General features: G+C 41.1%; 1 protein-coding gene and 1 long non-coding RNA gene across 3 annotated transcripts in view; one reads left to right on the top strand and one right to left on the bottom strand.

Moving 5' to 3' along the window:
- The window catches only part of grk6 (G protein-coupled receptor kinase 6), a 54101-nt gene that overhangs the window by 17641 nt on the left and 9796 nt on the right, over positions 1 to 26664 (top strand). Inside the window, exons 3-7 of one of the 2 annotated variants that reach the window (XM_003453964.5) lie at positions 6964 to 7076; positions 13149 to 13226; positions 14649 to 14749; positions 18038 to 18130; positions 24367 to 24430. In XM_003453964.5, the coding sequence (XP_003454012.1) occupies positions 6964 to 7076; positions 13149 to 13226; positions 14649 to 14749; positions 18038 to 18130; positions 24367 to 24430 (449 nt within the window). Of the gene's footprint in view, positions 1 to 6963; positions 7077 to 13148; positions 13227 to 14648; positions 14750 to 14910; positions 14936 to 18037; positions 18131 to 24366; positions 24431 to 26664 lie in introns of those variants that run through there. The other variant, XM_025910694.1, reaches the window with a different exon arrangement.
- Positions 10328 to 26664, bottom strand: part of LOC102081641 (uncharacterized) — a 35015-nt gene continuing 18678 nt past the window's right edge. The window contains exons 3-4 of the long non-coding RNA XR_269536.4: positions 22789 to 22920; positions 10328 to 11749 (exon numbers count right to left, since the gene is read on the bottom strand). This is a non-coding gene — a long non-coding RNA (uncharacterized LOC102081641). The remainder of the gene's footprint in view (positions 11750 to 22788; positions 22921 to 26664) is intronic.

The following is a 26664-nucleotide window of genomic DNA, read 5'->3' as shown; positions in this document are numbered from 1 at the left end:
CTGACTGCAGGTTTCCCCAACCTTATACCCAGGGCTGCACATAATTGGTCCGCAGGTGCGCATTCGCTGTCAAAATAAAAGACGCGCACCAGATAAGAAGTTGCAACATGCGTTTGCGTACATAAGATTTTCTGGAGGAGGACAGACATTTGTTTAGAACTCCTAAAGATGTCGAAGAAGCTCCTTTAAGCAATTACTTTGGTGTTCCTCCACCTCCAAAGAAATGTCAGGAGTCCGAACCGCAAAAGAAGCGCGTATTCTCGGAAAAGTGGTTGCAGGAGGTGAGCTGGCTTCAAACAAATGATGAACGCACAGAGATGTGGTGCAGAATATGCTGTGAAAATCCCACTGGACAAAAACGGTGCCTTTTATATGCACGCAAACACCGATGCAACTTCTTATCTGGTGCGCGTCTTTTATTTTGACAGTGAATGCGCACCTGCAGACCACTTATGTGCAGCCCTGCTTATACCACAGGTACTAGTTCAGAAACATTGCTGTCTCAATAACATGTTCGGGCGTACCCCATTTTCTAATCACAGCGTGGACAACCCTTCATCATTTCTTTTTACCCAGATTAACATTCCCGTCCACCCGAAAATTCCTGAACACAGATACATTCACACTGTGTTTAACACTAGAAAAGCCAAGGCGGTCATTTTAAACCCTGAGCTCTCATCATCTCATATTTTGTGATTTTTCCTAAAGTGGGTCATCAAATACTGTGGGATCAAAAGACGAAAAAACCCGTATACCTAGAGCTGCAGAGGACGTCATTTTGACCCCATACACATTAATATAGAGCAGGGAGTGCGTGACTGCGTGGGTGGAGGACCGGTGCAGAGCAGCAGGGGAGCCGAGCTGAAGTCCAGAGTGTGGAGAACTAAACGGAGCAAATAAAGAGAGAAATCCAAAACAGCACCCAAAAGTGTTTCAGGGCTGAGGAGGTGAAGCTGAGGCAGCTTCAGGTTCGATGTTCAGAGGCAGGTGATAAACTCTGACTGTTCTGCTTTTACAGTAATTATTTAAAATGTGTTTCTTATATTTTTGTAGCCAGCTCTGAGGTCAGCTCTGTTTTTACACCACCTTTATTTTAGTACAGCTAACCCCACAATTCATCTTCATCTTCTTTAATAATTCCATTTGTAATTGTGTTTTTTTACTCTTTGTTCAGTAGTTTATTCTAATGTATATGTGTTAAATCATTGATAAAACTAATAAAAACCTTTAAAATCAACCTTAAATAATTATTTGGCCAAATCTGATTTAAAATGAGAAAAACAGTTGAAAGTTAACAACTTGTTTGAGAAATGACGTCTTTAGCATTCGTGCTGTTGTTACAGGACAGGGTCAGAACGGCCCCTCCTGACAGTTACAGTGTGGTAACCTCGGTGTGTAATCAACTCATTCAGCTCTTCCACATCATTGTCCAAACACTTCACATTCCACATGATGATGGCAGGAACAGACTTCCTTTTAGCTCCCAGTAGTCTCTACTCGGGGACTACAGGCCATCGTCCGGTGGCGACACTCTGCTTCCAGAGTAAACTGGACATTTCACTTTCACATAAAACACGACGAGCGAGGAAAACCCCACAAAAGGAGCAGCTGTAACAGGCGTCAGACATATAGAGTATAATATTATATAGAGATATTATTAATAGAACAGCTGACGATATTTGAAATATATGAATATATCTGAAGTGGTGGCGTTCCCTTTGATTAGGCTGTGGCAGGAGAGGCAGCAGCTTATTAAATAACATGACCACTTTGTTTCCAGCTCATCTACTGATTTTCCTAATCGTCACTGCATCTCGCTTCTTTTAGATACGGACTTAACATAATTAAAGACTTCCTGCTGATGTGAAAATATACAGAAATAAAGACGAGCCATTTTACACTCGAGATGCTGCTGCTTCTTTTGTTTCCCTGGAAGGGCCGATGCAAATAAGTTTTGATTTGAATGAGTTCACACACACACACAGGAAGCTAGAAGCTCAGCACAAAACCACATATAGTACAGTTTGAAATGCTGATGTCCCACAGAGGAGAGCAGAGTGCTGCAGGGCTGATAGGCCAGAAGGAGGAAAGTAAAAACAGAGGATTAGAAAGTGAGCTGACAGACGAAAAAGGAAGTCACGATTCATCCTCGAGACTTTTTTGCAGTGTAACCAGAAGAACGAAGACGAGTGGGAGGAAGATATTCAGGAGACTGTCAGCTTCCTTGTTTGTAAAGAGCAGGTGGTTCTCTTCTCTTCCCCTGCCTCTTTTTCGTCTTATCCCCTGATACGAACATCATTTATTGTTATGTAATTACGCCGCAAGCAATGTGAGCCATTTCTATGTTGCACAACAGAGATTTTACAGATGTTCTCCTTTTGTTACAACACATTTCACCAGCACCAATTAAAAAAACAAAAAACTGAAGATTGACCCTGCACTGCACTCGAACATGTGCTTTCTTGTGCGCAGAGTCGAGGCAGTGCATTCGCAGGCTTGTCTGAAATGCAGCAAAACGCTGAGCGAAAAGCGTGTTTTTCTGTCTGTTTGTGCCCCGGTGACTCTGCTGTTCGCTGAACCTGAGAAACACGTGCAGGGAGTTTCACCACACGTCCTCCTCTGCACAAATGAAAGCATCTTTAGTCTCGATTGATGCTTTCTCCTCCACCTCCCCCTTCCCCTCCTCCTCAGTCCTCATAAGAGGCCATTAGAGTAACATGATATTACAGTAAAGTGGGTCCACACTGGTTTCAGCGTTCAGCTGCTGAATCATAGGAATATGTTTATGGTTTAAATAGAACTGAGCAACCCAGAGAGAGGAAGAGGGAGCCGGCTGCTTCGTCAGGGTGGTGATGCTATAATCATGCAGCAACTTCCAGGGCAATAAAATACAGTATGGTAACTGGACTGGTTCTTATATAGCACTTTTCTACTCCATCTGAGCACTCAAAGCACTTTGCACAACTTGCACAACCAGCACTTTTCGATGTAAGTGCTAATATCTAAGATACATAGACATTCATAATCAGGGGTTAAGCAGGATTTAATGAAAATAATAGTTTTTATTGTGCAGACATTGTGCTGCTGCACAGGTTTACTGCTTTTTACCAAATACATCCAACAATATATACACTCACCATCCACTTGTTCAACTGGTCATTAACACAGACATCACACGGTGGCAGCTCAAGATGACCTGCTGAAGTTCAGTCTGAGCACCAGAATGAGGAAGATTTTACTGACTTTGAAGACGAGTTGGTTTGAGTATTTCAGACGCTGCTAATCTGCTTGGATTTTCCTACCAAGCTGCTTTGAAAGGAAGGCAACAGTAACTCTGACTTTTTCTGCTGACCTGTCCTCCTGTTGGATGTTTTGGCATGGTTATTGATAGTTGTTCAGCTCATTCTAGAACAAACTGGTGCACTTAATATCAGTGTGACGCTGTATAAAGTGATGGAGGCACTCTGTGTCATGCTGTTATCTGGATGGAAACCCACTTTCACTGCAGGGCCTTCGAAGCCAACAGGAGACCCGACAGAGGCCTCTTTGTTTTCTGTGTGTTAATGCACAGCATGTTCTCTACAGCCCTGGATCTGCATTCATGTATATCATAGCTCCTATCATGTCTCAAAACGTCCGTAATCAGCCATAATGAGATAATGATTATTCTGAGAATTCCCAGAACTTTGAGATGTCGTATTTCATAAATGAGAAGCAAGCATCTGATACTGCCTAAGTAACTTTATGAACTGTAATGAAGTAAATTTATGGCCCTTTTGTAAAGAAAACAGTGGGTTTTTAGATATGAAGACTTGGAACGGCCTTTTTCTCGTCTTTCTGTCTTTGGTGTCCGTTGTCGTCCACAGATTTATTCCCTTTGCTGCACACTTAGCTTCTCTGTTCTCTCTGCAGCGGGACTTAAGTAGAACATCAGAGAGAGACGAGATCATTAGAGTAGAGGAGAGGGGGACAAAGGGCAGAGCAGAGACAACTAGAGCAGAAAATCTCAAAGCAGGATAAAACAGAGGAGAACCTGACGGAACAAGGCATCAGTAACCATCAGTCAGTGGGTCATCAAAAGGAAATGACTCAGCAGAGTAACAATCAAAGGGGCGCTCCACCCAAGTTATGTTCATCTACTGAGCCAGGCAGGGAGACAAAAGGATGATACGGATTACATCACCCACAAAGCAAACAGCATCTTTTTACTCCTGCGAGTTGGTTTTATGAATGAAACTTCAGTCTGTTGGTGCAACTTGGCTATTAAATCTACAACCCTGTCTCATCGTAAAGTGATACGACGCCTCTGTCAGATAAAATCGACTCAGGTTTAGAGTAAGACAGTAGTTTGGATTAAAACGCTTCACAGCAGTAACAACGCTCACTGACAAATGATGTTGACAGCCTGGGGATGAGAAGAGGCTGAAATCTAACAACGTTTATTATTATATATGCAGATGACACCCTGCTGTACCTCGGCTACCTTAACCCAGTGTGATGCACTGGGTTAAGGAATTAGTTGAACTGGGCCACTGTTTGGGCACAGAGAGACCCGACAGGGATTCTGTACATTTGTAATGATTTGATTTTGGTGTCAGTTGCTGAATGGTTACAGTTCAAAGAGTCAAAGTTTTAGGTTATCATATCTTTTATTCCATATTCACTGTGGAACCAGAAAAGAATCATTTCTAAACATTGTGATTTCTGTTTACGTGAGCTGTTCGAGGCTGTGCTGCTGTTTTAATGACAGTTACATGTACTCCAAAAACAAAAACCTACTCGCATGAGGAGGTTTTAGATTGATATCTGGGGTCGTTTCAGTTCATCTGTCCAGCTGTGTTTGAGGAAAAAAAATAGAAACGCTAACAAGGAAACATGGATTTGCATCTGTGACTCGTACAGATGCAAAACAACTCAGGAAGCTTCACGCACAAACAAATGTGACTCACTGAAGATCGGGGAGGTCGGCGTGAGAGACGAGGAAAAGAGTGAAAAGCTCAGACTGATCCATGTAACACTTCAGCAAGTCAGAGAAAGGTTTAATCCTCCGTCATTCACAGGATCTACAGTTTGGACCGTTCACTGAGGGAGGCCTGCTCCTATAACAAAAAAGCGTGCTGCCTTTTTAGTATTTACATTCAGTCTTTCACAACAGTTCCTGCCTCACAAATGTGCTGAGCATGTTTCCTTCCTCAGAAACATTTTATAACCTCCGTTCTCTACATGGAGAAATAAGCGTCCATATCACTTTGTTTTTCGAGAGCGCTCTAATAATCCAGTACATCAGAAACAACAAGCATCTGAATTTAACCTAAACAGGCCTATCAAAATCTAAAATAAATAAGAACACCGTTTCTGTTGATTTTTTATAAGTAAGTTAACTCGATAAAACTACAGGGATGTAGCTCAGTGATGAAAAATGGCTTCTGACGACATCCTGACCCGATTCTCTGAACACTGTCCACATTTCTGTCTGAACAAAGTTCTCGTTTCTTTTATCCAAAATCAGGATGCATGAGGTGGAGCAGGTGGTCGGGAGGAAGCCACATTTCAAAGTGTCCAAACTGCATCAATCAGCGTGTCTTAGATGAAACACTTAATAGAATAAGGCTCTGCATCCATGTTTATGTGAATGGGTGAAGGTGGCCTGTAGTGTGAAAGCTCTGTGAGTGCTCAGTAAGACTAAACTGAACCAGTTTACCTTGCATCATAGCATCTACTTTACCTCAGTGTGGTCAGGATGGAGGCTCACAGCATAACAGAGAGCAACACTGATCCATGGAATAATCAAATACCAGCTTATTTGCATAAACCTGCAGTTTTGCTTGCAGGAACTTTATTATTTATGTTATAAATAAGCGATTGTGGCTCAAGAGTTGGGAGCTCGCCTTGTAATGGGAAGGTTGCCGGTTCGAGCCCCGGCTTGGACAGTCTCGGTCGTTGTGTCCTTGGGTAAGACACTTCACCCGTTGCCTACTGGTGGTGGTCAGAGGGCCCGGTGGCGCCAGTGTCCGGCAGCCTCGCCTCTGTCAGTGCGCCCCAGGGTGGCTGTGGCTACAATGTAGCTTGCCATCACCAGTGCGTGGATGTGTAAAGCGCTTTGGGGTCCTTAGGGACTAGTAAAGTGCTATACAAACACAGGCCATTTAAAAAGCAAGCTTTTATTTAAAAGGAAGTAAAAACAGTTGGGAAAGAAAAACTATGTCAAAAGCAAATTTCATCTGATGAATTTTCTATGTTGTAAATAGTCACAGACTGTAGGGCGTGGTTAAGGTTGCGTGCAACTTTGTACTTACTGTGAGGGTCTGATTTAATTTGAAGCTTGAGGTTTGTTATAGAAAAAACCCCACAGTTTGTGTTTAGATTGTGACCTTCTGAGTGGGTGTTAGATTGATCTGGTTGCAGTTTTTAACAGAGCTCTGAAAGTTGCTTCCTGAGCTTGTGAAGCTCTGAGGATTAAAAATGATGGAAAAAGATGTTAAAAAGCACCAAAGTTAAACTCATCGCTGTGTCCTTCAGGCGCCTCAAAGACCTTTACACACCAAACATGTTAAATCATGTAAATCGTTCCTGCATTAAAAATATTCTTTGGACTCACCTATTCTCATTCCAGCCTTTTACACCACATGACTTTGCTGGATGAAGCTCGATTTTTCAGATCCGATAAACAGATCTGATCAATCAGACAACAAGTGTGCTCGCTTTGAGGACGAATTTTCTGCATAAAGGCCTTTATGTTACGTAATAAATTTGCATCTGAAAAATCTTGTGTTGCTTTTTCGCAGCACGCTCAGTGTGTAATGGGCTTAACCTGAAAGCATTCACAGATGTTTTTGTCCAGATAAATGAAGTATGTGAGAATTCCTTCTTCCATCAGTGTAGGCAGGCCTCCTGTAAAACAGTGCCGGCGGTTTGATTCAGATCTGTGTAACGATGACCTCGCTTGCCCCCGTGTCTCTGCAGAGAAGGACTACAGCAGCCTCTGTGAGCGGCAGCCAATCGGACGGCTGCTCTTCAGGCAGTTCTGCGAGACTCGACCCGAGCTGAAGCGCTGCGTCAAGTTCCTGGACGCCGTGGTAAGCCGAGTCATCTTCGTCTCACCTCTTCTCTTTGTGTGCTCGTGTGTCTCCAGCCTCAGCATCTTTCTCTGCAGGGTTCAGACTGTCCTGTAGGTCAGCCCAGGGGTTATCAGCCTACCCACGTACGCATTAACGTGAAAACAGCGTGACCAATCAGACACAGAGAGGTCAGCTGACAGCAGAGAGGAACAGACGTTACAGACACGATTAAACTGTATTATTAGAAAAATGTGGTTTTTTTAAACAATGTCGTTTTATTAAGAGGTTTTCCTTTTATACACATAAACATCAACATATATATTATACATATAAACAGAAAGAAAAGAGAAGGGTTACAAATGATCTGTACATTCAGGTTAAGTCGTGCATTTAGGCTTTGAAATGAGTTCAGAAATGTATCTTCAGCTGTGAAATAAAAGGGAAAAAAAGAAATAGAAAAAAGGGAAATAGAAGAAAGAAAGAAAAATATAAACATATGTATGATGTATCCCAAAGTAACATAATCCCTGCAAAATAATCCCATTCATTCCCACCCAGGTCACTGCCCTAGACCTGCACACTGTATTTCCACACCTGACTTAAGAGAATTTGCTGAAAAATTCTTATAGATTTTGAAAATCCTCAAGGAAGGGTCCCCACATGCTTCGAAATTTCCCAGTGGAGTTCTGAAGTGAGCGTCTTATCTTTTCCAGTTTTAGACACGCCATGAGGTCATATAACCACTGTGAGTGGGAGGGGCAGCGTCCCGCCAACTCAGTAGGATTGCCCTCCTGGCCAACAGGGAACAGAATGATAATGCCTGTTTTTTAGAGGCCGATAGAAGCACCTCAGTCCCGCTGATGCCAAACACAGCAAGAAGGGGGCCAGGGGCCAGCGTCACACTGAGAATCCTGGACAGGGTTTGAAAAACGTCCGACCAGAACTGAACGAGACTGGGACAAGACCAGTACATGTGGATCAGTGAGGCTTCAGCAGTTTTGCATCTGTCACAATATGGAGTGATTTCAGGATAGATACGGGATAATCTGGATTTTGAGAAATGGGCTCTATGAACCACTTTGAACTGGATTAAACAGTGGCGGGCACATAATGATGTTGTGTTGACATGTTTGAGTATAGAGGCCCATGTTTTGTCAGAGATTGTCATGTTTAAGTCTCCTTCCCACAGTGTCTTGAGCTTGGATGAAGAGGTATGTGTCAAATTTAACATTTTATTGTATAGCAAGAAAATCAGCCCTCTATTGGTTGGATTGAGCTGTAGGATAGTTTCTAATAGTGTAGGCTCTGGTGGAGGGCTCGAGCCTGAAGTCTGGGAACAAATAAAGTGCCTGACTTGCAAGTATCTGAAAAAGTGTGATGGTGGAAGACTATATTTATTAGCAAGTTGTTCAAATGATGCTAGTTTGTTGGCTATGAATAGGTCCTTAAAGCAAGTTATTCCACTCCTGTGCCACTCCGCAAACCCACCATCCTGGATAGAAGGTTTGGGCTGGGAAGGGAGAAGTCACAGAGTTTAAAATATTTCCTAAACTGGCCCCATATTTTTAATGAGTGCACCACTACAAGGTTGGGGATGGAGTTGAATGAAGAGGATGAGAGTGGAGAACAAAGTGCAGCTGGTAAGGATATACTGTTGTCACTATGCAATTCCATAGTCACCCAGTCAGGACAACCACTCCGATTGTGGTAAAAATATCAGAACACCAAACATCGCATGTTAGCAGCCCAATAGTAAAAACTAAAGTTGGGAAGTGCAAACCCACCCTCACTAGATTTTTGAAGATGCATCTTATTAAGCCTTGGGTGTTTACCCTTAGATAAGATGAGATGACAGAGTCCAGCTCATTGAAAAAAAGTGTTGGGAATGAAAATGGGTAGGGCCTGAAAAAGGTATAAAAATTTGGGTAGAATGGTCATTTTAATTGAATTGATACGTCCTACCAGAGACATAGAGAGTGGTGTCCAGTGGGTGAGGGACCGCTTCACTTGGTTCAGCAATGCACTCACATTTTCTTTGAAAAGGGTTTTATGGGTTTTTTTGTCACTGTGATTCCCAAATATGTAAATTTTTTCCTTTCAACTCTGAAGGGCAAGAAAAATGTTTTTGAGTTTAAACACATAATACAGACTGAAGGTATCATCTGAGGGTGTGTGTGGCAGCAAAACTGTGAGACAGCTGTTTATTAATGTGTGTTTGCTTTAAGCTCTGAGAGGTCAGTATGACTGGAACAGGAGTGAAAGAGGGTAACTGAGTGAGTTAGCACACTTATCAGTATCAGTAAGAAGCTGATAGTATCAGTAAGGATCTGACATTTAACTACAGCGTGTAATTAATCAGTTAGATTAATGTGTTGTTTAGATGTGCTTCAGGCAGTTTTAAGACCTCATTGTTCAGTTCTGTGTTTTAGGGCTGTGTGAGGAGTGTGGAGGAGGCGCTCCTGTAAGAAATCCAGGGTCACTTTAATCATTGATGCTGTTAGGGAACGACGTTAGAGACCTGATTGAACAGTAGGCAGTAATTTCTGTACTGTTCTCTAAGCTGGACCACGTGTAACATCGTTATTTAGTAGCTTTAATACAAGCACCCGATATATGACAGGAAATGAGGTGGAATATACAGCAGGCCTTTAACAGGAAACAAACTGACATTTAAAGTTTGTGATTATAGCACTACAAGTCCAATATTCACTCACTTTTAGCTGATTTTTGGCCTCCCCCGACTCACATTAATAAAGAAAGTTAGCTCTTTATCTGCTAAATGCTGCTCTCAGTTTACAGCAGGAAGTAACACACAGTAACAGAGCATGGTAAAGTGGCCTATTTATGCTTTTTTCTGCTGTGATACATAAACAGTTTTTTCAGGATTTGAGTCGCCCAGAATAAATGCAGATTTGCCCTAACTGTCCAAGCGGACCAGCGCTGAGCTGTGGGAAAATGTTCTTTTTTCAGACTTCGGGGGAACTGACCCTTTAAAAAGCTGATTGGCGAGTTTAATTACCCTGAATGCCCGAACGGAGCACTTGAAGACGAGGAGGAGGAAGTAGGGTTTAATATCTGTTTAATGAAATACAGGAACTCTTGACTTCTGGGAACAAACTGCGTCACTCAGTCGCTCTTTCCTACCCCCCATGCTGCATCCCCGTCACACACACACTCCGGTGGGAATGAAACAAAGCGTGAGGGAAGCATTCCTGAAATGAGCGGAGCGAGTTACGACTCGTTCACTGTGGCAGATGAGGTCACACAGTGTGTTTCTGTATCTAAAACCATTACAGTGAGGACATTTCTGCTTTGTGAGCACATTCAGAGTAGTCCTCACAACTTCAGGGACCAGACTCAGTTTAAAGAACCAGGTTCAGGCTGTCCGGGGGAAGGTCTGAATCAAGGGTTTAGCTGGGAATCCTGATGTTCAGGTATTTTAGTCATGAATTTGTTGATGATTGCCATTTTTTTTTGAACGAGGACTTTCTGGGAACCATGAATTTCTTGGTGTCTCTGTGTATTACTTCATCACTGTCATCTATGTTTATCCTCTGGGGATATGCATACAAATTGAATATTAATCTACCAAATTGTACTGGAGATATTTCAGTTTGAACCACTCAGAAGATGAAAAGGAGTACAAAACAGCATCAGGAAGTTGTTTTGAAGTTTAAAGAATTGAGGGATCATCCTCTGGAGACCACAGATTTCTAGATGTCCCTGTGTGTTAAATATCAGTAATTCATCACTGTCATCTGTGATTATCCTCTCGGGATATGTTTACAAAAGTCCAGTCCATGTGATTATACTCAAGATATTTCAGTTTTATAGAGTCCAAAACCGATGCATGTGGTTTTGTGTTGAGGGTTCATCCCCTGAGGACTACGAATGTCTGCAGCTGAATTTTATGACAATCCATTTCACTGAAAACTTTCACCAGCTTGTTGTGTAATATTTGATGATTTCCACTGTAATTTGGGTTTATCTTCTGGGGAAATCTTTTCAGTAGTTAAACACCAGTCAGTGCAATATCTGTCGACAGTTTGAACCAATCCAAAATCTTAAAATCTGACCTGAAACCACCTGCTGGTGATATGGTAAAGTCAGAGGATAATCAGTGTTTTTAGGGTTCACTCTGTAGAGACCATGAATCTCTGTGCAAATCATAACAAATGAGGGTTTGAAGCATTAAGAGCTCTTTGACCTGTCAGACAGTATCACACTCAGAACAAAAACAAACAAAGCCCCATTCAGACAGGAAGTGTGGGATTATTTTAATATTAACTGTCCTGGTCCATGGCTTTTAATCCTCTCTGAGGCTTAGGTGAGGGCAAGGATAAGTGAAATTTCACCTGCTAATATGGGAAAGTAGTAAAAACAAATGAAAGCTTTCAGAAGGTTGTAACTGCTGAGGCTCATCAGTGTGAGGTAATGTCAGATACACCTTTTAAGCCTGCATTTCTTTAAGTTTTGCCAATTTGGTGTTATTAACAGTAGAAATTATTTGTTAAACAGTGCATCAGGTAATACTTGCAGTCCTATCTGCTGAGGTAGAGGAGGTTAATGAAGACACAGTCTGCTCCGCTCAGCTGACTCCAGTCTGATGGCTTTGCAGTTTTCAACTCGCATTCGAAGCAATTATGCTCCCTTTTACCCCACAACCGCTTCCCGTCTCGTCTCTGAGAGCCCTGCGAGAGGACGAGATGGAGAGGGGAAAATGAGATTTGAACCGTCTCCGCTGTCACTTAGCATTAGTTTACAGGCTCTCGCTGCCAGAGGGGAGAGGAAGCACTTTGGGGTTTTCCAGTCAGGCTCAGTTTACTGCAGGTCATTCACAGGGAGGAGTAGATGCAATCGGTTCGGGTGTGGGGGAGGAGGGCTGCAAAAAGTCTTCAATTAACTCATAAAGTGGGTTTTCTGAAGCCGAGAGGAGGCTGCAGGGGACACACACGAAGCTGGTAGTTCAGCTGAGCAATAATTCAATATTATGGGCCTTCAATACTGTCATCATATATTCATAGTTTCATCAGATTCTGTGTAAAATTAATGACTGTGAGTTATGTTTTTAAATTAAATGACATCTAGTGGTCATATGCAGAAATGCATGTAAAATGTAAATCAGCTTATATCGAAAAAAAAGAGTTCACTTTAACCCAAACACTTCTCCTAACCTTTGGGATTCTGCAGATCTGTTTAGAGGCAAACCAATGCAACAACAAGAATTTTCTTACTGTTTTACTAAACACTTGAATTAATGTCATCCATATCAAAACAGAAGAATCAGATGTTTTGATGACAGGATGCTAAAAAAAACAAACAGCTAGCAGCAACATGGTAAAAACCCAAATAAAAGAAATGTTTTTTAACCACATTTTTCTGGCAATGCTGAAACTAAAAACCACATCCTGGTATTCTTCTCTTTGTGAAGGTCTGGCAGTGTCACATTGTAGTGCAGAAATTCTCAAAACTCCTTAGTTAGCTTGAGATGCCGCAAACTACCTTGTTTGTCTTAAGTGCTAAAAACTCTTTAGTTAGTTTAAAATGCTATAAGCTACCCAGTTAGCATCAATTGCTAAAAACTACCTAGCTTCAGATGCTAAAAGCAACCTGGTTAGCATCAATTGCTAAAATGCTAAAAAGCAACCTGTTTAGCGTCAATTGCTAAATGCTACTTGGTTAGCATCAGTAGCTAAAAGCTAATTGATTATTGTTAATTGCTAAGAATTACTTGGTTAACCCTAATTACAAAAAACAACTTTATCTCAAGTGATTAAAAAGTACTCAGCATTAATTGATAAGTTACTTAGTTTGCTTCAAACATTAAAATTGACTTGTTTGGATTTAATGCTAAAAGCTACCTGGGTAGGTTCAGGCACTAAAGCCTTCTTGGTTAAACTTTCTTCATACTAAGAAATAAAAAGACACTAGAACATAATGTCACAAACAGAAAGTAAACTCAGGTCATGGCAGTAAATGAATTCACTGAAATAAGTTGAGCACAGTTTTGTCCTCAGATTGTGTTATTTGTTGCGTTATTTGAGTATTAGCGCCTGCTCACTGCATGCTGATGTGTGCGTTTCTCTGCAGGCGGATTACGAGGTGACGCCGGATGAGAAAAGGAAAGAATGCGGACAGGAGCTCATCGAAAAATACTTCAACCCAAAGGTACTCGCTGATGTTTCCTGTCAGGTCTGACATGGTTTTATGTTTATTAGGAGGATATCTGTTGGGTTTTTTATTGTTTATTCTCAAAGCTCATTTCCATCTGAAGCAGGAAGATATAGAAACAAGCCCAAACTGAAGACCAACGACCATCAAATGACCAAAAGGTTTCCACTGGCTTTTGGTCATTAAATGTGTCACAAACATAGCAAAATATCTACAAAAATCACCTGAAAAGTATCCAAACTGTGATGTTTAGAGAAAATTATTGCTATGGACGATCTTGAATTTGATAACAAAACATCAGTTTTGTTGTCAAAGTAGCAGAGGAGCTCTGTAGGAGCAATTTGAAACTTTTATTAATGATGCATTCACTGACAAAAATATCAGACCAAAAGTCGTCAAATCTTTTCCATGTTTTACATTGTTTCTGTCTGATTGGTACCAGTGTGCTTTACCAGTGTGCACTATAGATTTATTTTGTAATTTTATTCAAAATACATCATCTGCCCAGTGGAGTAAATTAATAAAACTTTGAAATTAAATGTAATATAAATGGTAAGTGGTGTTTATTTAGTATACAGACTCGTCATCACAGCAGACTGAATAGAGTCACTGAGTTTTGGACAAAGTGCTAAATTTATTTGTATTTTTAGTTTTTTACTGTTATTATTTTCAGCCAGTTTTGTAGCAGAAGGCTTGTCTTCTGTTAAATGCCCCCACTGTGGTTGAATTTTAAAACACCTGCCTCTAGAGCGTCCCTGAACGGATCACTCAGAGTAGGAACTGCTCACTCCGGCTCGTCAAGAAGGAAAATCAGATCTAATCAGCTGATGGTGGATGATGATGGGAGCAGGGCCGCTCATTGGCTGACCATACGATGATGTAACTACCTGCAGTCCTGAGGCCTGAACTATGAAGCAGGGATTGTGAGGGTAACTTCAGGATTATCCTGAAGTTTCAGTGTCATGAAGGTGGTTCACTTCTCAGCAGGCGAAGGTTATGTTTGACATAAGAGATCACCACCTGCTGACCAATCAGATCTCTGTGTTTGATAGTATAAGAGGGTCAAAAGTCTTTTCTCTCTACCTCAGGTGTTTCCAGGCCAGGTGAGATAGGTAGTCTGATGCCTGACCAGCATCAGTACTTCTGACACTCTGATTGGTCATTGCCTGTGTCAGGATCAGTGAAGCCAGATAACAGAAAGAAATCCTGGCCTCACCTCGTAGTTCAGGCTGAAGCTCCGCCCTGATGTTTCCTGCTGATTCTGTGTGAGCGCGAATGTGCAGGTCTGAACCTGCAGACGAACACAAACACCTCCCAGCTCCGTCTCAAACCTCATCCGTCCGGCTCTCTCTGTCAGAGTTACAGTCGGAGCTGATTCACTGTTTTCACCTGAATTTCATGTGTTTTTTCCCTGTGCAGTCAGAGGACCACGTGCCTGAGGTGGAGGAGGCCATGATGGCTCAGTGCACAGAAAGGCTGCAGCAGGAGGCCTGCAAAGACCTCTTCAAGGACTGTACCAAGTAAGACTGCAGGGGTTTTTAAGGATTAATTTGCTGTTCTTTTGGATATATTCCCCCAGTTTAATCATATCAGCTTTTTTAAGGTTTGTTTAATGTGCTTGTTTGGACTCTAGCTCACCTGGGACCCCAGGAACATTAAGGTTGAGAGGTCTTCACTGAGCGAGGGGATACTACCGAAGAACATATGTAAACAAAAAGTGACTTGTAACACAAATGTAAAACCTAAGCTGTTAGATAAATCAAAGAAATTAAATCTGAGACCCCCCGGCCTGCCCACACCCCACCCCCACCTTGCAGTCAGGAGTAAGCACCCCTAAGGCTAAAACAAGAATCCTCAGTCTTTGTTCAGCAGCACGGGTCACGAGAACCTGACCCGTGCTGCTGAAGCGCCCTAAGAGCCAAAAATCACACAAACAGGTGCGCTTCAACTGGAAACGATACACCGAGTTACTTTAGTTTGATCTCAGTGATCCAGACCAGTGAAACCAGTCCAAAACAAACTGTCTTCAAAGAAAATCAGAAAAGGAAACATTCAGAGCTGGGACCATTCACCAACCAAAGATGTCACCAGATATTATTATTAGGAAACCGATGGACAGGCCGAGGTGTTATTTCCTGATTCTGATGTCATTAGATATACATTAGAGTTTACAAACCACAGTGGAAACCCATAAAACCAAAATAATATGGTCGTTGACTCAATCAGTACTTTTAAGCTTCCCTTTCACTGCAGTTTAGTAAAGCTGGCATCCCCACAGCTTACAAACTGGAGTAAGAAACAGTTTCCATTTCAGGGTAAATAAATTAAATCAGCTGAGTCACATATATTCTTTTACCTCGAAATATTTAAAATCAGACAGCTGTTCTTTTTGTTTTGCTTTCTCACAAAAAGCCTTTGAACTCTAGTTTATGGCGTCAGCATTTACCCGATGATGGTCAAACACACGAGTAACGGCACCAACAGCTGACGACAACAAAATAAGACGAGCAGCGTCAGACATAAAAATTAATGTGCCACATCCAGATCTTATCTCAAGTCCAAGCTGCTTCACTTTACTGGGAATACCACAAGATCTGGAATATTCTGCTTCGCCTGCTGCCGCTTTAACCCAACTCTGGATAAGTTGGAGAGGATGTGTGGATGGGCAGTGGTGTCTAAGCTTCACAAAAAAGGAGCTTTTCAACTGAAAATTTCCACCAGAATCTTCCTACTCAGACGCCTCATTTTATTGACACATGAAGGAAAAGCTGATTACATCTACGTTTGAGAAGCTGCAGGTTTTCCGAGCATGTGATGAGCTTGGAAACGAATCAGCGGTTGTTTGAACAATGCCCTGTTTGTGTAGGCACAGCAGAGAAACTGCCACTTAATGTCAAATATGAGAGATTCAGTTGTGCAGATATGACAGACTTTATCCATTCTGCGTGAAATAAAACATCCCTTTGTGTCGAGGGTGTCGGTGTTAGCGCTTATCCAGAAATATCTCTGGAAAACATCGAGTGCCCTGCAGAGAAACCGGCAGCCTGGCTTTGATGTCGACCCCGTGCGAAGTCTTTAAAGTCACAAGTCTCGAGTCCAACTGAAGTCAGAGGTCAGAGCAGCGTCGATTTTTAGAAGGTGATAAATGATAAAGTCAGCGTTTATTTCAAACTTGTGTCCTGAGTGTTGTGTGTGTGAGGGTTATGATTGGCCCAGAGGAGGACCAAACGCCCGAAGAGTTCTCCATCTAATAATGTTTGTTGGAGTGTTTCTGGGGTTTTTTTGTTAGGCAACAATAATTCAATTCAGTTTTATTTATATCGCACCAAACCACAACAACAGTCGCCTCAAGCTGCTTCAGAATGTAAGGTAAAGAGCCGACAGTACTACAGAGAGATGTGTGACAATGAAATTCCAATAATCACATTTTCATTTTAAAGCTCTGACTCGTTGTTTCAAACCGTGACTCTTTGTAACATCTCCAGTATTGGTGGCTGTTTGTCAGGCTGCAGATTACATAAAACAAAACTAACTAAAAAAAAGGAAAAGAAAAGTTTGACTTGAGCAGGTTGTAAAAATAATATGAATACACTTAATGCTGCTTCTCTGATGAGGAAGAGCCTTAGTGTGCTAACAACACTCACATGTTGAGTAACGTCCTCTTCATCGCTGCGTAGGCATGATGCAGCGCAGAGATGCAAAATCAACACCACGATCTCTGAACTCCAAATGTAAAGCAGCCATCGTGTGTCATCTTACAGCTGACAGTAGGCCATTGAAAGCTCTGTGTAGGTCACGCTGTGGCTGCCCACCTGAGGGTAACCTGCAGTTCCTCTAATGTCCACCTGAGGCTCCAAATAGATCCTCACATTTACAATTTCCAACAAGAGATGAACTCAGGGAACAGCTGCCTTACTGCAGGATGCATACATGGCACCCAAGGGTGAAACATTTATGGCTAACGCTGTAATTTAAAAAGCCTGTGCGTCGAAGCAGAGTCTCATTGAGGACACTGATGACCGTGTTTTATTCGTTCATGAGGGGTGTGTTTAAGAGAGGAGGGGTTTACTGGCAGACCTGCAGGATTTCAGGAGCATTCAAAACAGGAAATAAATAAACAGGTTTGTGATAAAACCACGACAGACCCAGCGATGTTTGCATGCTTTGCAGCATCTTTATTAACGGTTGCTGTACACTCAAACACCTCAGCTGCAGCTCACAGCTGGACACATGCAAACAACAACAAAACTAATGACAACAGCACAGCCTTTTACACTTTACACATTGCAGATGCCACACAGGTGCGTCCATCTGACCTGAGCAGCATCGCAGACCACGCCTTGCCACAGGGTTAGTCTGCACAGTTACTTTTAGTTGTCTGGCTTTTAGATGACTCGACTAGTCTGAGATCTCTCTGTTGTCCAGCCATCCGTCCATTTTCTGTTGCATGTCTGAGGATGGAGCAGCACCTCCACCAGCTCATCCGCAGAGACAGTGTGGGACTCTGAAGCCAGATATGTTATATCATCTCTGCAGCATGTCCCTCCTCCTAGTAGGACACACCCGACCCACCTCACATAGGGGTTCTGCTGGGAGGTGTCCTAATCAGTGTCCTGAGCATGGACTGACTCCTTTCGATGTGGAGGACCATTAGCTCTGTTCTGAGTCCCTCTGACTCTGAGAGTCCAGTGTGATGTTCGCAAACAGCAAATGCAGAAATGATCAGATTGTTGACTTAAATGATCGGAGAGCTCTCAATGATGAAGCTGAATTCAGTGTGAAACTGACAGCTGTTGTGTGTTTTCCAGACTGATCCACGACTACCTGAGCATGGCGCCCTTCGCAGACTACCTCGACAGCATGTACTACAACAGGTTCCTCCAGTGGAAATGGCTGGAGAGGTAACATTTATGCATAAACACCAACTTGCTCTTTCTTCTTTCTTTCTTTCTGCTCTCTGTGTGCAGCAACTTCTTCAACTTAAAAAAATAACTCAGGCACATTAAGAAGCACTAAATCCTCCACAGAACCAGTATGAACACGCTCAGCTGCTTCATCAGTTTCCTTCAATGTCCTCGGGGGGGGGGGGTTAACGGGGGTGAGAACAGTCTTTACAAACAAAATCAGCGTCACACGTTTCAAAATCTGAGGTGGAAATTGCTCAATGGGGTGTTTCACTTTTCTGTTGAATATTATGGGGTAGCTTCTCGAACAGACAGCCTAAAGGGGGTTCTGCAGAATTTCAAACAACACCTGAGGGCTTTGTTCAATCATGCAGTGTGACCGAGCAGTGTCTAATCACGTCTTCAGAAATAAGAGATAAACGCTTCCACAGAGCTGTGCTGAGCGATAACAGATTTACAGAAAAACAAAGGATGACAATCTCTCAAAACAGCTCCAACGTGTCCTGCAAACACCTCCTAAATACCTGAAGGAAGAGCAGCGATTCACCTTCAGCTACACATTTCTATTCCTGGATTCTTTGAGGTTTGAACAGCAGGTGGGTGTGGCTTCTCTGACATCATACACATCCTAGAGCAGGAAAAAAACAACTGCTCCTGGCACAGGGAGTACTTAAACAACTGGACTTATAAAAATCAAGCAGGCGGCACCTGCTGGTCGGCTGAAAGAGACGTCCATGTTTTTATACACAGCAGATGGCGCTGTAGAGCGTTTTTAAGTCACACCAGAAAATGGAAATAGCAGGGAGTCTCAAAGTGTGGGCCACAGCCCCCTGGTGGTCTATGAATGAACTGCAGTTTGGCAAAAAGAAACATTTGACAATAAAAAATTCATTTTTTTTCCACTTATCCAGTTCAGGTTTGTGGGAGGGCTGCAGTCTATCACAGCAGCCATACTGGACATGTCGGCAGTCTTTTGCAGGGCTCACACATTATTATTCAATACATTTGTTATCACTCATTTGCAAGAAAAGTAAAAGGGGACCTGTTAATAGAGAAGTTCAAGCAAAAGTTTGTGAACCAACAATGAAATAAGTTCTTCTTCTTTAGTCTTGTGTGTCACACTTGTTTTTTAAAGATTTGAGTGTAGCTTCCTTTGTCTGGTTAATTATGAAGCGACCTGCAGCTGCTCAAAGGACGAAGTGAAACCACTCAAGGTCACATCTGGCGACCTTAAATTTTCCTTTAGGATATTCTGTCACATGGCTGCGCTGCCACTTTAGCACACAGAGTAACTGGAAGAAATAGTTTCTTCTTTCAACACTGAGAAAAATATCCACAAGCCAAAATCCAGACTTCCCACAGGGACTTTTCCTGATGAGGTTTCCCAGGAAACCCCAGGGTCCTGATTCCTGGTATTCAGCTGTAAGCGCTCTCTGATGAGTGCTTTGTTAATTTGTTTGTGGAGGAGTAAGCCGACACACAATGGCATAATGGCAGTTTTGTCAGGTTTGTTTGCCTCTCTGATGGTTCCCAGTCTCCACTTTGAAAACTTCAGCGATGCCGCAAACAAACTCTGGATCCTGCAGACTGTTTTGCTTTCATTGTTTAAACTTCTGCTCATGATGGATTAGCGGAAACAACACACTTGGGAAACCAGGGAATCTTACAGGGATCCACGTTTAGCAGATATAAAACACGAGGCTCGTTTGTTCCAGCCTCACATGCTGTTTAACTTTTTTTTGAAAGGGTTTATCATGATCGGTTTTCCAGGAACTGCGGAGGGTCGTTGACCTCAAACTTCTCAGTTCATCGACTGAAGTTTCGAGGACTAGCTCTGAATTCCTTCCTTTAAATGAAGCAAAATCATGAAAAATGAGCACCATAAGTGGAAGTTCTCTTTTAGCAGTAACGTCGGGCTGCTGTGCTGCTGACCGACAGAGATTAAAGTCGTGGCCATTCAGAATGTCTCCACGCAGTTATCAGAGAGACAGCTCATAAGACTTGAGATTTTATTTACACTACTACCTCTCTAACTGTATTTAGCACAAATATAGATAAAATAAAATGGAAACAGAGGGTATCTGAAGATAAGAAAAGTTACACAGAAATTAATTCTGCTGTCTCCTTTACATACACAAAACTCAAAATTGAGCCAAGAAATTGCTTTACATAAAGCCACATGTCAGTTTTAGTCAGTCTAACAGGGCAGTAGAAAATTTAGCTCATTTATAGTTTATAAAATATAATTCACAGATTTTTCAGTGGAGTAAAAAAATTTGCCTGATGTTGTATTGCTCTACCTAAATACGTTAGAAACAGGTTTAACCTGGGTGGAAAGGCTCTTATCCTTCCTCTCCGAGTGTCCGGGGTCAGTCTTGATAATGTCACTTCGTCTGCTATTTCCTATCCGGTCTTTAAGTCTGACGTCATTAGCCATGTCTGGACCCAAACTCCGCTGCAGGTCCCAAAGTCAAACAAACACTGCGGCATCACTGAGAGTTACAAACTGTCTAAATTCTTTCATCTGTAATAAAATTATCAGTGTGGCTGTTTTACCAGGTGTAACAATTAAGTTTAACATCCAGGCATCCATGAAAACAGGATTTATGAAATTTAACGGAGTTAGAAGTTAGCAGGAAGTTAGCTCGCTAGTTTCAAGCTAAATATAATTTATCATGTTCTGACTGAGAGATTTCTGAAAAAATTCAAACGTACAGCTCTGCTATCACTTCCAACATAAATGAAGACAGAAAACTAAACAGCAGTGACGTTTGTAGGGTTACTGAAGTTGGGCTAGCTGGTATATAATGATGTGCTACGTGACCGCTAGCGACACAGCTGTGTTAGCATAACATAAACACAGTGAAGCTGGAGGATGAATGCTAACTTTTTTCCACTCGATAAAAGTTAACGTGAGGGTTCCTGATGGTTAGGGACAAATGCAATCGCATGGCAGGATGCTGTAAACGGACCAAACTTCAGTCAGGAGAACAACTGAGATAATCCATCCACAATACGAGGTTAGTCATTAATGTACTGCAGCATGGGCTGTGCTGTAGTTACATCGTAAGGGTTTAAAAACTGAGCTTTAAAATGAACAGTGATAATAAAAACCGAGAGAGGCCGACAGTGATCACTGACTGTTTTTAGGGGCTTGTTGAGATTAAATAGAACAAGATACAAAGCATTAAAACATGTTAAATACACAACAGACTTATTAAACGTAGAGAAGTTTGCGCCCGGAAGCAGGTTTCATCACGTCATCACTTAAAGATAGCATGTGGGGTCCCACAGGGCTTAGTCCTTGGACCTCTTTATAGAAATAAACTAATGACTGCCAGTTATGTCTCATTTAGTCCTGAAAAGAAAAGGTCCTCCCTGGACTTCTGTCTGCCTGGCATTAAAAACTCGATGACTTCTTGCAAATTAACTCAGAAATATGATCAGAACAAAAACAAGGATTGTAGTTTTATCCAACAGGGACACTCCCCATCTTGGACTGCTAAGAACCAAAGTAAAGCAATCTAAACTTTATTCAGATAGAAAAGAATTAAATACTTAATGGAGATTATGGCATTTTCATTTTGCCTTTGGTCTCCAACAAGATTATCAAACATAATACCTCAATTTCTTCCAGCCTCCTGATCAGAGGCCAGAAACTGATAAATAAGCCTAAATTTGAGTTAATGTTCAACTAAAGCTACCAGGTCACAATCTGAATAAACCTCTGAATTTCTGCCTTTTATTAACTTAAGCAAAAAGACACAAAGGGACAAAACAAATCTGACATTTGGATTTAATTGGTGAACTTAAAGATGAACAAAATCTTTTTGCTTCAAGTAATGAGAGAAAAGTGTCAGACGTGACGACAAGAAGGAAAGTAATTTTACCATGTCAGTACTTCTTAAAAGCTTCTCTCGTGCAGGAAGATTGCTCTCTTGCTGGAAATTGAGACAGACTGACTAACTCAAGACAAGTATATGCCTGCAGACTAATGGGGCTGATTTAGCAGGGCTGGGTTCCCACCCTACTAGCTAGCTAACTGTCTCAATTGAAATAATAAACTGGATCTATGACTGTTTTTCGCCTGTATGTGGAGTTGTGTTGGAGTCTCTGTTGTGCTGGTGTTGATTAATATGCTGTTTGTAAGCTAATGCTAGCTAGTGTTGCTCATTGTTGATGCTGGGAAATTAGGAAAGGGAATTGGACGTAAGCATCAGTGTGACTTTATCAACTTATCACATAGAAATCAGTCCACGTGCTACTAAAGCCTAAAGATGGAGAAAATCTTTGAGTTTCATTAGAGTCTGTTCCAACGCTGTCAATAAAAAGATATTAACACATTAAAAGTGAGGGCTACTGCATGTTTTAATATGCAGGGCAGCAGAGAGAGTGGTGCTTTTGTTGCTAATAGCTTTCCAGGTTCCTTGTGATTTCCATTTGAATACATTAGATGATTGTTGGCAGAGAAATTTGCTAATAAAAGTACCAAGGATATCACATGTTCTTAATGCAAATATACACAAACCAATGCCAATTATTAAAAAATGCAAATGTGAAAAAAGAAATAGGAGAATTTTCATCCCATGGCTTATTAAGCAGTAAATGAGTCATCAGGTTTAATGAGCCTGTGCCCCAGGGTCCATTTAAATTACCTGCTTGGATGACCAAAATGCCCAAAAGGCGTGATGAGATGAGAGTGTTGATCCCAGGAGGGTCCAGATCAGTGGTGCTGGTGTTTATTACAACAGTGTGCGGTTCTCTGCAATCCATTTACCAACGACTGTCTGTCGACAGAAAAACTGTATTTCAAACCACTGCATTGTTCAAACAGGTGGCATACAGAGCTGCTGGTATCTTGCAGTTTTCACATAATATGTTATCATTAAAGTAATGGTCACCTGAAGATCAAAACAAGACACTTATTTAATCTGCTTTGTTAAGTCAAAGTACCGGACAATTGTTAAATCAGATGTATTAAGTAGATACTCAGTGTTATCACTTCTAACAAAGTTTAGATGATAGCTGCTAATTCAAGTTATCAATGGTTGATCAAAACCAAATATCAGTGGTTTTCCCTACTCCCCAGGAAAACGGACTGTATAGCTAACTGACAGCTAACCATCTGATGTCAAGTTTTGACACATAAGATGTGTCAAAAAAAGGGGGGATTTAAGGGTTAATTTGAAATGAGTTTTAGGATCATTTTAGGACTTCTGAGGTAGAAATTGTTATTTTTCTGGTTAAGAAAAAGAAGAATGAAAATGAACTGAATCCTGTTTAGAAGATAAAAATGCTATACCAAGAACAGGTTATAACACAGGAAATGTGAGTTAGTGTTAACACACAGGAGTTGTTTCTAGGCAGCTTTTAGCTATGATAAAATTTATTCATGAGTAATTGCTTATATGCTTAAACTTACTTGATTAGAATGGTTTTCTTTCTTTTTTCTTTACCGTTCCAAACGGTACAAGCTAATAGATAATTAGCGTTACCGTTGACAAAGAGAGTAAGAGGACAAAAAAATCAAACAAAAAAATCATTGACACATCCAAGTAAAAAACAAATGAAATTCTCTGTATTTTACATTGTGAAATACAGAGAATGATTCTTAGCTATTTATCTATATAAGCATGCATGCTAGCATTAGCCAACATTGACCAGACAAAGACTAAAAGTTAAAATTGGTCCATAAAACCAAACAAAGAATCTCTCCATGACCTCAACATCTGGCCAAACAGTTTTCTCCTGATAGTCAATTTCCTAGCTGGTTATTGAGGCTCTAATAGATAAAACTGGGTTTCTTTTAACTAATGATAGCCGATATGCTAATATTAGCCTACAAATTGTTTGAAAACCATAGTAGCAGTTAGCTGGCTATCTCAAATTCTCTCTAATTTTACCTCTTGACAGATAATAAAAAAATAAAGTAATAAAAGAAACTTGGCTGTTTTTCGTGTAACATGTATACGATTCTTATGTGTCCGAAGTTAAAGTTTGTTTGCAATTCTTTGTTTTTCTTGATTGGAGAAGTGAATGACATATTTTAAACAAAGGGAAAATAAGCAGACTTAACACGGCGGCTTTTCTTTAAAGTTTTAAACTGGTTCAGCTATATCATCATTATAGCTTTCCTAAACATAATTTTTTCATTTCATTTCATTTCTAAACATGTGTACATTGCTTTTTAAATTGGATGTTTATTAAATTGACTTTCTCTCTTTGTTAAACAGGCAACCAGTGACGAAAAATACATTCAGACAGTACAGAGTTTTAGGAAAAGGTGGTTTTGGAGAGGTGAGTACTGAATGTTTTGGTTACTTTAATTATAATGTGTTATGTTGTCACAATGTCATTAAAAACATCTTTCTTGGGCAGCTACAGTATATACAGGTAAAGTTACCTGAGTTAAAGTTCAGAGGCTCTGCCCTCATTTGAGGTCTCTGAAGATTTGAATGAAAAGTTGTGCGTTGGTAAATCAGAAAGTTCTAGATTTTAAGACATGTTTTGATTGGATTTAATCTCAACCGTTAAGAAATGGGAGGCTGTAGATGAATTTATAGGTCCTCACACGGGCCAAAGAAACAGAGGGCAGAAAGAAAAATAGCTAATTACGTTCCACTTATTTAGATTCAGAGAAATGGGTGCTGTTTCACTGAGGTCAGACTAAAACAAATGCCTTAGAGCCTTTAAACAGTCTAATCGTGCAGAGGAGTTCAGTGTTCCTAACTCAATCTTTTCTTTGGCCCCTGAAATGAAGGACTTTATCGGAGGCATCTAAATCCTATTACACACCACTGAATGGTGTCTCTGTGCCCTCTGTTCGTCTAATGAGACCAGTCTTTTTTAATTCCAAACACCGATAGCTGATTAGGCGTATACGCATCAGGTCATGAGATAACAGGGGACATTAAGTCAGGGTCAGTTTTGTCGGTTTGATCACGGTGAGTCGAATTTACTGGAACCACAAGGAAGGTCATGGTGAGGAGAAAACAGGGGGCACCTTTAAGTGATACACAAAGGCAATTCGGGGTCCTTTACAAGGTAAAACTAACATTTTCTGACCGTCTTTGACCTACATGAGGGGCTCTGGGGTCATTCAGTGCCTCCCATCTGAACCCCTCAGCTGATTGCTTTCGTACAGTAACTTCAGTATATTTAATGAAACCATGCAAATCTTACCTCCAGGCTCAGAGGATGATCTGAGCACAGATACTAGCAGAAGGAGGAGGACACTGCACTGAACACAGCTGGATGTTCTCCTCTGAAGTTTGTACAAGTTAATAAAAGGGACACGCTGAGCAGACAACGAAGCAACAAACCACAAAGATCCCAAAACCCTCCGCACATTCTCCAGAAAGGAAAACAATGTTTGATCAGCGTCCAAGCTCCATGAAGCATGTCTGAATTTACATTCATTCGACAGAGAAAAAGTCCTCTGGTACCGTTCGGTGAAATCAAAACAAAATCCTGTAAAGACAAACATTTTGTCTTTACAGGGAGCGATTTTTTTTAACAGAGCTTACTTGTGTTTTTCAGCCATGAACGTTTCATGGAATAATTAGCCTGTCGTGTTCAGTAGTGGGTTGTTTCTTTACCTTAACACTGCTGCTCCCTACACAAAAGTCACTACAGCTATAAATGTACGTCTGACTACAGCTGAAACATGAAGTTTCCTTTAACTCTGTGTTTAAATGTGATATAATCAGATGTGAACTCTTATCCTCCTCATGTGCTACAGTTAATATAGTTTCATATTGTTTAGTTTTCATGATTTTTTTCAGTCAGTTTCCAGCGTGGTTTTGTATGGAAGTCCGTTTCCGCCGCTAAAAACATAAAAAAGTATCCATAACTTGAAAATTTGAGTTATTTTCTTGAAACCTCGACTTATTAAAGCTTATAAGTGAAGCTTATGGCTTCAACTTACGGGTAACAAGGAAATGACGTCATTCACGTAGATTACTGATTGGCAGCGCTAACTCGAAAACTCAAAATTCTGACAAAAGTAACTCGAAATTTCGAGTTAGCGCTGCCAGTCAGTAATCTACGTGAATGACGTCAGTTTCTTTTTAGCCGGAAGGATAAAGCACAGAGGAATTGCACGCTCAAAACCGGATCGTGAGCTACCAATGTATAGCAACAAATTGGCGCTTTCGAGAGTACGTTTGCTGATAGTAACGCCATGTGATTCAGCTAATAACAGAAGGTTTTCATCATTTGTGAAGCCACACTGAAAATACTCAGCAGTTTGTGCTGTAATACTGGTAGCTTAGCTGCAGCATTTATAGCTGAGGGCTTAAGCTTAAGGAAATGACATCATTCATGTAGTTTACTGATTGGCAGCGCTAACTCGAAATTTCGAGTTACTTTTCTCAAAATTTTGAGTTAATAACTTGAAAAAAATAATTTTTTTAGTGGTGGAAACGGGCTTCCACAGTGTTGCTTGTTTCAGATCTTTTGGGGTTTTTTTTTGGTTTTAATTGTTTCTTTTTTAAATGATGATATTTTTGAGGGATCCTAAAGTGTCCTTT

This window comes from Oreochromis niloticus, linkage group LG10, assembly GCF_001858045.2.
Source record: "Oreochromis niloticus isolate F11D_XX linkage group LG10, O_niloticus_UMD_NMBU, whole genome shotgun sequence".
Taxonomy (NCBI): Eukaryota; Metazoa; Chordata; class Actinopteri; order Cichliformes; family Cichlidae; genus Oreochromis; species Oreochromis niloticus.
The sequence above is the reverse complement of the archived record's forward strand: the minus strand, read 5'-3'. Positions and strand labels throughout refer to the sequence as shown.